The sequence below is a fragment of the Cibotium barometz genome, chromosome 10 (assembly GCF_041138505.1).
Source record: "Cibotium barometz isolate CiBa-2024 chromosome 10, ASM4113850v1, whole genome shotgun sequence".
NCBI lineage: Eukaryota > Viridiplantae > Streptophyta > Polypodiopsida > Cyatheales > Cibotiaceae > Cibotium > Cibotium barometz.
The window spans coordinates 13,726,972-13,742,725 of record NC_141055.1 but is presented as its reverse complement, the minus strand read 5'-3'; the positions used below and the strand labels follow the sequence as shown (position 1 = coordinate 13,742,725).

Here is a 15,754-nt window from a genome sequence, read left to right as displayed (position 1 = left end):
ATTATTTATGCATATTCTACTTTTATCGTTCCCTTGGGTGCCGAGTTTAGGTTTAGTTTACGCTTACATGCTCTATGCATAAAGAATATGGCAATATAGGCTCATAGGGTTTATGCAAGTCTATGCATAAGTCAAAAGCCATAAGTCATAAGTATAAGGCTTTTGCATATGACTCAATTCATTAAGTCTACGTGATGTTACAAGCATTCAGAATCTCATCACCAATAAAAGGATGATAAAGACAAGGAGAACAAAGTTGAAAGTATTTAGTGATGATGATAAGAACTTGAATGCTTATACATCATGTGGAGATAATGTTTATAAGTATATGCGTGAACATTGAATGAGCTATATGCATAAAGCTTGTAAAGAGCTCTATGAATGAAGCTTGCATAAAGCTTTATGCATAGAGCTTGCATAAATCTTTACTCATACTCTCTATGTAAGATTTATTAGATGTCTACTAATCACTTTGCTTTATGTTACATTTTATAGGTCTTGCACTAATATTCTCCTTTTGCTTCACAAAAAAGAGGTAAGACTTCTTTTTCTTGTAATCCTCAATGCAAGATATACGTTTATCGTACCCTTGGGTGTCGAGTTTAGGTTTAGCTTAGTGCATAAAGCCTATGCATATGCATAGGCTCTACGCAAGCAACTCTTATGCAAAGGCTTTATGCATAAAATTTATGCATAGAGCTATGCATAAAGCGTATGCATAAGAGCCTATGCAGCAAAAAGCGTATACATAGGCTCTATGCATAGCTTTATGGATAGGCTCTATGTGTAGGCTCTATGCATATAGCGCATATGCAAGCTTATACATAGGAGCTTTATGCATAAAGTCTATGCATAAGTGCTTTATGCATAGACTCTATGCATAGCTTAATACATAGATTGTATGGATAGGATCTATGCATAGATTGTATGCATAGCTCTATGCATAGGCTCTATGCATAGCTATTTATGAATGTTTTATGCTTTGAGCAATTGAACATGTATTTGGTTTGGGTTATATGTATATGCAATGTCAATCAACCCATCTTGCAGAACCTAGATGTCTCAAACCTACTCAATATCATCAACCAACGATATAGGCAGTAAGCATGGAACGATATGGGAAGAAATAGAAGTGACTAAGATTCTGCAAGCTGGTTTCATTTATAGAGTTGTTGAGTTTTATTGGGTGTCCCTTGTGGTTATAGTGTCTAAAAAAGGAAACAAGTGGAGAGTATGTGTAGACTATAAACCTTTAAATGCAACAACTAAAAGACATCACTATCCTCTACCTTTTCAGGATGAGATTTTGGATCATGTTGCAGTGAGTGAGAGATACTATGTTTGTGATGGGTTCAGTGGTTAGTTCCAAATTAGGATAGCTCTAGAGGATAAGAACAAGACAAGTTTCATTACTACTTGGGGAGTGTTTTGTTACAGAGTGATGCTTTTTGGACTTCTGAATGCATATGCAAGATTTCACAGAGTTGGATGGATAAGATTCTTGGTCCTTATTTGGGTACTTTTGTCAGAGTTTTTATGGATGACATTTATGTTTACAGTGGATAGGTTGCTTCATGTTAAGAAGTTGGATCTTGTATTTTAGACGCTTGATGAGGATGGGGCTCAGTTGAATCCAGGTAAGTGTAAGCTAGCAAGAGAAAGGGTAGTGCTGCTTGGGAATGAAGTTCGTGAAAATGAAATAGCCCCTGACCCTTCCAAAGTGGAAAATCTATTGGCACCAGATGGAGAGTCTAAAGACAACCAAGGAGCTTATTAGCTTCATTCAAAATACGAGATACTTATCTAGATCATTTTGTATGCTTGTTGAATACCTTTCTCCCCTACAGAAGATAAGCTAGAAAGACCCTTTTGTTTGGAGTATTGTTGAAGAGAAACTCTTGAGAATATTAAGGATCTTCTTTCTTCCTTACCCATTGTGATGCCACCAGATTGGAAATAAACTTTTTATGTGAGTCTCAATGTAGGTGAGAATGTAGTTGGAGTAGCTCTTATACAGAAATGAGTGAAGCAATCCTATATGAGGCATGTGTATTTATTACATCAATAGAACCATGGGAAATGAGAAGTCATGGCATGAGGTGGAGTTGCTGGTATGGACATTAACCTCTATGCAGAAATGAGTGAAGCAATCCTATATGAGGCATGTGTATTTATTACATCAGTAGAACCATGGGAAATGAGAAGTCATGGCATGAGGTGGAGTTGCTGGTATGGACATTAACCTCTATGCAGTCAAAAGACTGAGAAGCTACTTGATTTACATGCCTTTTGTGGTTTTAACATCTTGCAGCTTGTGCTGCCCCATATACTGAGATTTCTAAGAGATAATCCAAAAGTGCAGAGGTAGATCCTGGCCCTACATAAGCCTAGTTTTGAAGTTTTGATATGCTAGATGGATTCATTGGCTTGTTCTGGCCATTTTGAGTACCAACATGACTGCAATTTGATAGATTTTGAGCAAGATATGGCCATTTGAAATTTTCACATAGTGCAATTTTTTTTTCCATCAAAAGCTTTTCAATTAAAAAGCTTTCGATTAAAAGGTTTTTGATCTAAATGTTTTCAATCGAAAAGCCTTTGATCAAAAGGCTTTCATTTTGAAAAAGTGAAATTTTAAATGTTGTTCATTTTACTATTCGTGAGTGAATAGGTAAATAATCACGTATTATTTGAATAGAAACCATTATACGGATTATATAATGCAACACATGCCAACATCCTTAAATGACGGTTCTTGGATTGTGGGCTATCTAACCAGTGGATGATTTAATATCTTTAATCATCTGTTTTTGGATCATGGGTGGTGATCCGACTCCTAATGATTCCACTTTCCATATAATTATGATTCAAACTATTTGATCGTTGATTTTAGGATCATGGCAATCAAACTTCTAGGATGATTCCACTTTCCATACAATTATGATTCAAACTATTTGATCGTTGATTTTAGGATCATGGCAATCAAACTTCTAGGATGATTCCACTTTCCATATGATTCAACCTCTTTGAATGTCGATTCTTGGATCGTGATGATGATCAAACTCCATCAATCTCACATATTGAATCATCAATTCTACTTCTCAAATCACAATTTACCCTCATCGATCTCACTTTTGAAGCATCTCCTTTGAATCATTGATTCGACTTTACAAAAATCACCACACTCCTCAAATCATCTCGTGATCCAACCCATGTCCTGAATATTCAAACTAAATGTGCTTAGATAGTGATGAAACTTGCAATAGTGAGAGTGGAATCCACATTTATACACTTTAAAATTTTGGTCACACCATTCGAGCACGTTGCAATAGTGAGAGTGGAATCCACATGTTCACACTTTCAAACTTTGGTCACACCATCCAAGCACGTTGGAATGTGCAGGTCAGGGGCCTATCTTGGACTTAAAGATCCCCCTTGAAATTAGGCCCTTGGCAACCATATGTGCTCCTATGACAATGACTAAACTTTTCAAAAGTGAGGTTGCAGTTTACATGGGCACGCTTGAAAAGTTTGTTCACCATATGAGCACATTTTGTTAGAATGTGAAAACCAAGGGATGCTCTTTTAATGTTCCTTAGCCTTAAAGAGTCCCTCAAAATTGGGTCCCTAGCATACACACTTTGACAACATATGCACTAATGGTGACTAAAATTTACAAGAGAGGGGGGATCCACATGTACACACTTGCAAAATTATAGGCACCATCAGAGGAACATTTGGTTGGAATGTGGGAGCCAAGGGCTATGCTTTTAATATGTCTTGGCCTTAAAAAGAAGCCGCATTGAAATTGGTCCCTTGGCTTGCACATTCCAACCAAATGTGCTACGATGGGATAAAACTTCACCATATTAGTGAGGGTGGGGTCCATATGAATACACTTTCAAAGTTTGGTCACCATCCAACCATATTTGGTTGGAATGTGCAAGCCCAATGCCTTCTTTTTAATGTATCTAGGCCTAGAGGGCCCTTTTAAAATTTTGGTGAGGTTGGGGTCCACATTTACACACTTAAAAATTTTGGTCAACCATCCAAGCACATTCCTTGCAATGTGTGGGCTAGCACCCACTTTTTCCATGTGTTTTGTCGCATTAGAGAGACCCTATCCTGCATATCCATGTGTGGGCCAATGTCTTGCTGCATTAGAGAGACCCTATCCTGCATATCCATGTGTGGGCCAATGTATGGGCTAGTGACCTACTTTTCCATGTGTCTTGTTGCATTAGAGAGTCTCTGGCCTACATATCCCAACTAAATGTGGGCCAACGGCCTACTTTTTCCCATGTGTCTTGGCCTTAGAGAGCCCCTTGAAATTTGGATCTTGTGTTGCATATTCAAACTAAATGTGCTCCAATATTGACTAAACTTTACAAGAGTGAGGGAGGGATACACTTGCAAACTTTGGTCATTTTCTTGGAAGGTGCAATCTACCCTTCATGTGCCATATGTAGAGCAAATGAATTCTCAACAAGGTGTTGCAAATTAGGCCATACCGACTAAAAGTCAACTTGAATTTCAACCTAGATATCAACCTATTGATGGGGCAATTATGGATGATATAGTGGATGTAGCCAAGAGTATGCCAAAATGTCTCATGTAAACATTAAAATTATGGAATGCATGTATATATTCCCATTGACTTCTTAGTGTACCAAGCCCAAGAATCACGATCAAGGAAAGAGTCACAAGAAATGTCCTATTGAAGTGAATCTTTCAGCTTATAAAAAAAGTTGTGGTTTAATGGGGGAGACTCAAGGATAAGGAGATAAATAAAGGTGGCATGGTATTGATGTATATAGCACCAAAGAATAAAAAGTGAACTTAAATATTTAGAGGATTTAGACCCTTCCAAGTCTATGAGATCTCCTCTCAAGGCACAATACACATAGAAGCATTAGATGGCATCAAGATGCAGGGATACTTCAATGGTAAGAAGCTACGACACTACTATGGGCCTTCAACACAAAATGCCTTAAAGATAGCTCACCTCAAGAAAAAAAGGAACATGTTGAAATGAAATGAAAAGCACAAAACACAGGAAAAAAATAAACATGGTGAAGGAGGAAAAAAAAAGATGTTCCTTGCTAAAATGAAATGAGAAGCGAAAAATCAAGGAAAGATAGGATACCTCAAGAAGAAGGAAAAATAGGAGCATGGCATTTTCATAAACATGGCCCAAGTTGTTGACTTGGAGGAAGAAGTTTGGAAAGTGAAGCTGGGAGCATGACTTTGGCTAGGCATGACTAAGAATTGGTTTGAACAAAAGCTAGCTTGGGTAGACACTAAGGTTATCCATAATCTTATGTCTCATGGGACCTATTGTGTAAATTAGGGAAACTAGAACTTACACCAACCAAGTCTTACATTAAACAACATGTTTAAGAATAGTTGCATGCCTTGGGGATTTCATCCCTTTATTTCACAGTGGGAATAATCCCTTCAAAGGAAAGTTTTAGGTGATGCTTGTCCAAGAAGTTTTAGGTGATGCTTGTGCAAGAAGTATGTAAGAAGAGGTCCTCCTTGGATGAGAATGGATGGTGTCAAATCGATTAGAATGGATGAGAATGGATGTGACAATAAATGTGAAATTAAATGGATTGAGACTCAAGGACCGCCATGCTACAGCTTGCCTCCAGGCCATCCTGATGACCAAGAAGGAAGAACATGAGTCAGAGGGAAGAGAGAAAATCATGAACTCAGCCTCAAAAGCCCTTCTTAGGATAGAGTGCCCACTAAAAAGGACCATTAAAGAGCAGGATCTCAACATCAACTATTGCCCCAAAGAAGATGCATATACTTTAAATAAAAGATAAGGTAAGAGCAACCCCCATCCATCAAAAGCCTCCCTAGAATAGGTGGTAGTCTCATCTTCAACTAACCCCCTTGAATATCACACCTCGCTAGCTAACCACTTGGAACCACCTACTATTAAATCCACATCTACTAAGCCTACTAGCTCCACATCTACTAAGACTACTTGCCCCACATCTACTTACCCGCTTAAAGAAGTAGAACCCTAGCACACCACCATGAGACCCAAAGTGTGAAGTTTTATCATCACTAGGGTACAAAGTGGTGGGTGCCCAAGTGCATCTTATATAAGTACAAGGATACAATAAAGAGCCCAAGAGATCCACAAATATCCACTTGCCACAACCAAGACAAAGAAGAAGAAAAGAGACCAACCCATAGAAACCAAGGTTCCCAATCCAAAACCTTGTGGATTAGTGAGGAATTACATGATGTCCCATGGATCAGTGAGATGGGGAATTATTACACATCCATGGGTATTATAAAAGGAAATACCAATGGCTCCCCAAGGTATCGACCCAAAATTTTTGCTCTAGAAAGGGAAGGTAAACAAAATCCAAACCCACGTCAAAGACAACATCAAACATCTAACAATAACATCAAAGAGATAGTGGGTGCTAAAGGAATTTCTTGTAGCACAGGGATATTATGAGAAGGAAAAACCATGTTCAAGTTGCCAAAGTTTGCCTCTACTATGCCCCACTATGCCCCAAACCTCTTCCATAGATTGCTCACATTGCACAAAGCCAAGAGGACACAACCAACATCGTATTGGAAATGGAAAACCAGAGTTAGGGAACTACAAGTATCGTTCACAAGGCTTAGCTCTAAAGGGAAACCAAAGTTACAAATGGAAGTACAAATATTGCCACAAGGCTTAGCTAAAGGGAACGAGAAAATAAAACAAGTCCAAGAGCTAAAAATCCCCTCTATTTTCACCTCAAATCTTGGAGGTGGGTACGGAGAGAGTAAGTTTTTTTTACAACCAATATTTCTTCATACCCTCTATTACCCCTATCTTCTCTCTCTTCTCCCCTCCTCATCGTCCTCCTAGCCCCTAGCCTGACACAGCCTCCTCTACCCTGCTCTGCCTTCCCACCCCACACTGCATCTCCTTCAATCCTCTCTCTCTGTCTCTATCTCTCTCTTTCTCTCTTACACACACACACACACACACACACACACACACACACCTTGTTTCTATTTTTCTCTCCCCTTTCTATCTCTCTCTTCTCCATCTAACTCTCTTCTTTACCTCTCTCTCTCTCTCTCTCTCTCTTCTCTCTCACCCCCTCTATAAAATGTATATCTCTATCTCTCTCTGCTCTCCTTTCCCTCTCTTTCTCTCTCACCCCCTCTATAAAATGTATCTCTCTCTCTCTCTTCTCTCTCACCCCCTCTATAAAATGTATATCTCTATCTCTCTCTGCTCTCCTTTCCCTCTCTTTCTCTCTCACCCCCTCTATAAAATGTATCTCTCTATCTCTCTCTCAATGGGAGGTGGTCCTAGAAGATCCTCCAAGCCTTCTTGCAGTCCAATACCACTTGTGCCTATCAGTGAGTGGTAGAGCCTAGGGTTTCCTCATGATGCAAGCAAGCTCGGGTCTCATGGCACTCCTCATCATACTAGATATTCTATGGGATAGTTGTGCATGGTGGTCTGGGGTGGCTCTGGTATGTGGGAAGGAGGTTGCCGGGCATATGTGTGGAGGTTGGTTTTGAGCTGTGCGGTGAGCTCATCAAGTGGGGTGTGGGGGTCAAGGTTGGAGAGGGTGCGGTAAATGTGGTCGGATTAGATGGGAGAGGTCTCTCTGGTGAAGTGGTATCTTAAGTGACGGTGGTGCGATAGAAAAGGGGGTTGGGTGGTGTATCTCAGCATGTGAGGGAGAAGGCTAGATATGCATGGTCGACTGTGACTCTGATAGGGCGAGGCAAGATGGTGAAGCCCAGGATGTGGTATCAAGGAGAGAGATCCCATTAGGTAGTCCACTATACTAGCGCCACGTGCAAAGGAGTAGCATGTGAAAGAGCTAGAGGGCTAAGCCATTATAGATGGCCAATCTGTGAGCTCCGACAAGGGCTAGGAAGTGCTACCCACATAGGTGCTAATCGTTGTCATGTGCTGTCCGAGTTGTTGTGTCCTGTGATGTATGCTCAAGGTCGGTGCCCTCAATGTCGATCTCTTAGTACATGGGATCCTCTGTCTCAAAGAAGGGTATCTATGCACGCTACCTATGTGGGCATTGTAGTCTCCAACAAGGAGGATGTCTCCCAGGCTAGAGGACTCCAAAATGTCATCATAGAATGGCAGGTATGGGGACTCTCCATGGGTGGCATATCTAAATGTAGTTGGTGCAAAGTAGTTGGTGCAAAGTAGCATACTACTAGGTAGATATCTCGAGGCCTCTCCATCTTGATCTTCATCCACATGAACTACGCTCCCTCATCCTGTTTGACATGTATCATATGTTGTAACTCCTCTCTGTATAATATGGCCACTCCTCCTAATCTTTTGGTGCCCCCTACCATGCATGGCTAGCAGTAAGGAAGGAAGGGGCCTCATCAAAGGAAGTTAGATCTTGCGTGCATCACGCAAGCAGAGGTCACATGGCACAACGTGGGTAGACAGAGCTTGTGATGATGAGCGGTATGTGAGTAGAGGTCAGGTGCACGGATAGAGATCAACTTCGTGATCTGGGGCCTGTGCATGGTGTCGCATGAGAAGAGGCAGGGGTAGGCTCCCAAGATACTGTGAGAGCGCAACGTAGGGCCTGTGTGTGTGTGTATGTGTGTGTGTGTGTTGAGAGAGAGAGAGAGAGAGAGAGGTTTTAATTTTAAAAAAAGAATTGAGAAATATTCCATTTCAAAATAAATAGATAAATCCCTATCGCTCTCTCTCTCAAATTCTCTCTCTCTCTCTATCTCTCTCTCTCTCTATCCTCTATTTAAATTTTGGGTTCCTCTAGATTACGAATTTTGCAAGTGGGAGGGGAATAAGTAGGCTAGCACAGCTTGGCACACCTTTTTAGGCAAGTACCATATAAGCTGACCACCTTCTTTAAAAGGGAACACACTCTAAAAGTGCGAAAACTTTTTAGAGGAAAGCATAGGGTAAATCCAAAACTAGAAGGGGACACCAATGTCATATGTGTGTGTAAATGGCATCTTCCTATTGGCCCTAACCAAAAAGATTAATCCTTGGCCCATATTGTACCATTTTTGGCCCTAATAGTAGTTGATCTTAGGTATGTCAAAAAGAAACGCGATGCCTAGAAACAGTGGCTATTCTAGAGAATGTTGAGTTCTTTAGGTGAAGATAATATATAGATGTATATCTTGTAAAAAATAGATGTACAATACATACTGTGGCCTAAGATCTTTTGTCATGTAAAGCCAACTAGTAAATTGGGACAAGAAACCGAAAGGCCGAAGAGCGGATAGAGTTTAATCTATTGCATGCTCGTCTTTACCACCTACTATTAACAAGAGTAACCTACTTCGTTTGCTAAAAGGAGAAGGCACTGAGACAAAGAAAAGCACACAATATTCCAAATGGTAAGATAGATGCAAGTGAGATTGACAAAACATTGAGTTTGGTTCTATTTTAAGTTTTTCCTGAAACCTTTGACCTTGGCTCAAACACACATACTACGAAAGACTTCAAAAAATTCTTGAAGGAGGAGGTATTATGGTGTCAGGCTATTGAGCATGGTACCACACTGATCAAGTTCCTGTAGCAAACTTATAAGTGGCCCGCAATGTTTTCAATCGTGATTGTTAAGGTCAAACACAGAAGCGCAACTATCTTCGATGAGCTACTTGGCAAGGACAAGTAGCTCATCGAAAATTATTGGCAATCCCAAGTCCGCACTCCCATCGGACAAATAGCCTAGTGTAAAAAGCAAGCAGCAAAGCATTACGTTTCTACTAAAATCTTGATAGATTTTAGTCTTCTTCTTCCTAGAGTCTTCTGAATGGTCATTTATCATTTGAAGTCTATGGGACTTTAGCAAATTATAATGGATATAATGATGGACATATAAAGCTCTTTTTGTGTTTGTACTCTCTTCTTCTCGTGATTAATACTTGATTACAAAATCTACTTCTTGCAACCAAAACTTAATGATGGGCATATGCAACTGTCTTTTATGCTTGACATCTCTTTTGCTTTCTCTCAATGGTTAGGATTTCATTGAGCTTCAGTGTTTGCAGCAAAATTAGAGGTTGAGAGAGCATGATCCACAAAAGAATAAGATGCATGATGCCTGCACGTGTCCTGCTAGGTAAAGGAGTAGCTAATTTGCAATGTCTACACACTAGGAATTTTGGCATACTCTTAGACACCTGTATGGCTACCCTTTCCTCATCCATTGCATCATCCACAATTACCTCATCAACAATAGGTTGATTTGTGGGTTAAAATTTAAGGTAATTTTCAATTGGTATGGGCTGATTTGCATCACTTTTTTGAGCATTCATTTGCTCCACATATGGCTACCCATCATTTTACAAAGGTGTTCTATGAGCATACATTTTGCTATTTTTGCATATAAACATAGAATGAATTGAGTTCTCAAAAAAGGCAACATCTCTACTCACCAAAATTTGCTTTGTGGCTAGTTGTTAAACTTTCTGAGCTATATTCCACAAAAATACATTTTACTACCTCATCATGTAGGTTATTGCATTGTTGCTCAGGCACAATGGCATAAGCAAGACAACCAAAAACACATAAATGAGCCATATAGGCCTTCTTGCCATGATAAGTTTCTGCAGGGCCTTGGTGGGGGAATATGTTTAACACATAAGTGGTACACATAACTGCCTCTAACTAAAAAACATGAGGCAAATCTTGGTCTGGACCGAAGGATCATAGTTATAGCGTACAATGCATGACTAATCATAATGTGCATAGCTCACTAACAACTTATTTTTAGCACTTGGTGCTGATGCATTAGCTCAACCATGCTTGAGTCTTTCTTCTTCTCCTTCTCTAGCCTTTTTCTACATTTATTGATATATAATGGCTTGGCTTCTGACAATAGTTGCATTAGCCTTTCTTCTTAGGCTTATCACCCCCCTTCTCGGCATTCTTTTTAGCAGACTTGGGTGATTCTACCTTTGGCTTATAGCCACCTTGAGAAAAGGCTTTGCGTTTACCTTTTTAATTGGCAGAAAATGCATGATCTCCCACATGCATACTAGTTCAATTTTGTTGAGATTTCTCTTCTTGCATGAGCACCACAACCATCTCATCAAAATTAAGGGCATTGGGGTTACCCTTCATCATGAGCCAAAGTGTAGATGTAAACCCCTGGTATGAATCTGGTATATCTGTGAGAACGGTAGACACCAAAAAAAATATTTGGATAGGCCTCATCAACACATTCCTGTGAGATCTTTAATCCTAGTGAGGAACTCCTAAAACATGAAGAATGCATTCAAGATGGAGCATTAGTTTATCATATAGAGACTTGGCTAGGAAAGTTGAAGTCCTCCCCCACCTCAGACCGGGAGGGTTGGCCACACTACCGGCTTAGGGCCTAGATCTAGTACCAACTACAACTCCACCATAAAATTGGCCACACTTTCGGCTTGGGACTTATATCTTCCCTAGTAGAGCTCTAGCTCTACAACTCCACCAAAAACATTAGGACCATGGCAAAGTCATGCAAATCTCACTTGATCTAGTGCATTGCTCCACTTACCAAATGTTCCATAGCCCTATACCTAGTACAGGTCTTGCCCAGGTTGGGTGGACCTCCCTGTGTGTACTAGCCTTACCTGTTACTTTGGGTACTTACTAAGGATGATGTAGTTGGCCAAGTTTCCTCAAGAAAATGCAACTGTGCTCAAATTTATGGTGGGTAAGGAAGACATAGCTGGCCCAGTCACAAGAGAAAATGTTTGGGCACAGTTCCATTTCAAAGGCCAAGTTTCCTGAAACCTAGCTAGTAAACCAGGGCATGGGAAAGGGTTGTAACCCCCATGACTAATGCAATATTTTCTGCCTCTACCGCCCTGCATCGTGAAAAGACCCCAGGACATCAATGGCGCTTCTTCGAGGGTTTCTGTGGAGGCCTCCAGAGTTCTCCCATCAATGGTTGTGGGTCTATTAACGGAGAGGTCCTCTTTCAATGAAGACCTCTTCATGGGTCTGTATATCCTTGCAGTAAGAGATTGACTCCTCGCACCAGATCCTCTTCAACTCTCAGGTTTGCCAGTGATATGTATGAGGCACACTGGATGGAGCAGCAGGGGGTTCGGAACCCCTTTCATTCTTTTGTCCATGAATGCACGCATATCAGCGACATCCCAACAGGCAGGAATCTCCATTTCCGTACAGTCTGCAGTGGCTTCAACCTCGTTGCCATCGTAGGGGACCACCTCATCCGCATGTTCGAGGCATGTGGATCCTTGTTTGAGGCGAGCTTGGTATTTTGCCAGATCACAAAGCCTAGTGTTTACACTTGGCATGCCATCATCTCAGCACATGTCATGCTTGAGGATTATGACACTGCCCTCGGCCTTTATCAGAGGATGCAACATGAAGGAATCAATCCAGGCAGAGTCACTTTTCTCTGCATTTTGAAGGCATGTGGCAATGACGGAGCCTTCTGGCAAGGCATGTGGGTACATCATCAGATTATGAGCTGTGGACTTGAAACAGATGTAGTCATCGGAAGCACTCTTATTGACATGTATGCCAAATGTGGGATCCTGAAGGAGGCACACAATGTGCTAGACAATACAACAAATCGGAACGTGGTGTCTTACAATGCAATTATCACAGGCTGTGCTCAGCATGGACAAGGTCTTCTGGTGTTTAAAATTTTTGAGAAAATGCAATTGGAGAGCATAAAGCCAAATAATGTTACATATTCTTCCATCTTGAAAGCATGTGGTGGTGTTGGAGCCATATGCGAGGGCAAAATGATACATAATTATGTCCTCAAAGATGGATTTCACACAGATTCAGTCATTGTAAGCTCTCTTATCGACATGTATGTGAAGTGTGGGAGGTTAGAGGAGGCCCTTAAGGTTTTGGACCAGTCTCAAGTGTACAATGTAGTGGCTTGGAATGCAATTATAGCAGGTTATGTACACCATGATCAGGGGATCACTGCCCTCGCTCTTTATGAGAAAATGCAGGGGAGAGGTGTAAGGCCAGATTCTGTTACATTTTCAAGCATGGCAAAAGCTTGTGGCATCACAAAGGAGTCAGGTTTGGGGAAATATATACATGATAAGATTGTGAGAGCTGGGTTGGAAAAAGATTCAGGAGTGGCAAACATGCTTATTGATATGTATGCCAAATGTGGTAGCCTAGATGAGGCTCTTAAAGTCTTTGACAGATTATCTGCTAGGGACATCGTCTCATGGGGTGCTATCATTACAGGATACATCCAACATGCTCATGGTTCTCTTGCTATCGAAGCATTTCAGAAAATGCTGCTAGAGGGATTTTTACCAAGCAAATCCTTGTTTTTATTGCTTCTGAAAGCATGTGGCATTGTAGGAGCCCTGGAGCAGGCTAAGCTTTTGCACAAACAGATTATTGGAAGTAACATTGGAATCGATGTTTTGATTGGGAGTGCCCTCATTGATATGTATGCCAAATGTGGCAGCCTTCAGGAGGCACATACAGTGTTTGGTGAAATTAAAAAGCTAGATGTTGTGTCGTGGAATGCATTGATTGCAGGTTATGTCCAACAGGGTCATAGCCTTCCTGTCCTTGAACTTTTTGAGAAAATGCAGCTCCAAGGCGTGGAACCTGACAATACCACCTTTTCGTGTATACTCAAGGCATGTGGAAGCATTGGTGCAGTAGAGCAAGGTAAATTGATACATCATGAGTTAGTTAGAAGCCAAATTCTATCTGATATGATCTTAGGGAACACGCTTGTAGACATGTATGCTAGATGTGGGGCCCTGGAAGACGCTCGTAAAATGCTTGATGGTTTACCCGATCAGAATGTGGGGTCATGGGGTGCTATGATTGCTGGGTATGCTCAGCATGGTGAGTGCCTGCTGGCTGAACAATGTTTCAAAGAAATGCAACAGCAGGGCATACAACCGGATGACAAGGCATTTTCCAGTATTCTTGCAGCCTGCAGCCATGCAGGTCAAGTACCAGAAGGCCATGGATATTTTAGGTCTATGAAGACCAAACATGGCATTATGCCAAGCATCCAGCACTTCAATTGCATGATTGACCTTCTTGCTAGCACTGGGCGGTTGAAAGAGGCCGGAAAGTTACTTGAAGAGATGCCTGTCCAACCTGACATCACAGGGTGGATGTCTCTGCTAGCTGCCTGCAGAAAATATGGTGATGTTGCACGTGGGAGATGGTGCTTTGATCAGGTTTTCCGCTTGGATTCGTGCATTGCAGCTGCTTACATGCTCATGTCAAATATCTATGCAGATGCCAACATGTGGGATGATATCCAAAAGACAATGGAGCTGAGGAACAGAGAAGGGGTAAAGAAGAAGCCAGGGACAGCCTGGATTGAGGTTAACAATAAAATGCAGGAATTTGTTGTAGGAGGCAAAGATCAAGTACAAAAGATTTACATCCATGAGAAGGTCAGTAGAGTAAAAAGGCTTAGTGTGGAGCATCAAGGATACCTGCCACAGCTGGATTTGGTATTTGAGTCAGTTTTGCGAAATGTAGATGAGTAACCATCCTGAGATTTTTCCCTGGGACTATGATTTGAAAGGTACAAAATTTGGTGCTTTTTGCCATAGTTGTCAGGTACGAAGGTACGAAACGAGACGAAGGTACAAAAAAACGGTACCAATACGCGACTTTTTATTTCGGAAAAATAAGTTCGATGGAGGTACGATCGACTTTAAAAAACACTTGAAAAATAGATATTTGTACACATTTAGAGATGCAAAGTCAAGAGAAGGTGGCAAGGTAGAAAGCCCCCATTGCCCAAACGGCCATAAAAAACAATAAAACAAAACAGGAAGAAAAAAAACGGACATAAAAAAGTCACCCAAAAAAAACGGCCATTAAAAAAAAAAAACAGTTTCGCTTGCATAGTTTCGTACCGTACCATTTTTTACGTACCTCGTGAGCGGGACTAGTTTTGCAAACAACTATGCTTTTTGCCACGAGACCTCCAATGCTGTGTCTATAAATAGGATTGTTTTTTGTGATGTAAATTGTCCATAATTTTGAGATGTAAATTGTCCATAATTTTGAGAATGAGTTGTGTTCTTTACGACTACTGTTAGGTTAAAACTATGAAGACCAGGGGGGCCTGCTGCGGCCGGGACCGACGTGTTGAATGCGAAGAATGGGCTCTAGCCTGCATGAATAAGTAAAATATTTCAAAAAAAAATTTCATGAAGACCAGGATTTTTTGGGCATGCCTGCCATTATTGCACATAGCTCAAGTAGGTAGCATTGACATGAAATTCTTGCCATTAAGTACTCAAATGTTAGTACCTCCATTCAAAGTTGGATAATTGAGGAACAAAGACACGTTGAAACCACATCACTCCATTTAGAAGATGGCAATGCACAAGCTTTATGCTTGATCACTGCAATAAAATATGTTTAGATCCTACTATTAGTTAACGTTACAACTTGCTCATCATCCCAGCCAAGCTGGTGATGAGAGCTACCAAGTCCATCCACGCGGCCCTCAGAAGAGAGCGACGGCTGCACTCGACCACGGAGAGCGAAGTGGCTACACAGGAGTCCTCCTAGAGGGAAGGGGTCAGAACACGAACGACGTCGACGATTAGGCTTTGGAGGGCGCGGAGGAAGATTCCACCGGGGGGTCCAAGTAGGGTTTGAACCCAAGACCTCTCAGTCCTAGGCAAACACTTTACCACTTGAACTACCACCTCATTGGCTGTTCTTAATCAACTTATATAGTAGTTGGTGGGGAACCAATGGTAGGAGTGCTTA

At 41.1% G+C, this 15,754-nt stretch overlaps 1 protein-coding gene across 1 annotated transcript; it reads left to right on the top strand.

The window, feature by feature from the left end:
- Window positions 1–11,879: 11,879 nt before the first annotated feature.
- Window positions 11,880–14,511, top strand: LOC147634575 (pentatricopeptide repeat-containing protein At5g27110-like). Its single transcript, XM_086803271.1, has 2 exons — window positions 11,880–11,917; window positions 12,003–14,511. Exons 1-2 carry the CDS (start codon window positions 11,880–11,882, stop codon window positions 14,509–14,511), a joined length of 2,547 nt encoding a protein of 848 aa, XP_086659397.1.
- The last annotated feature ends 1,243 nt before the right edge of the window (window positions 14,512–15,754 follow it).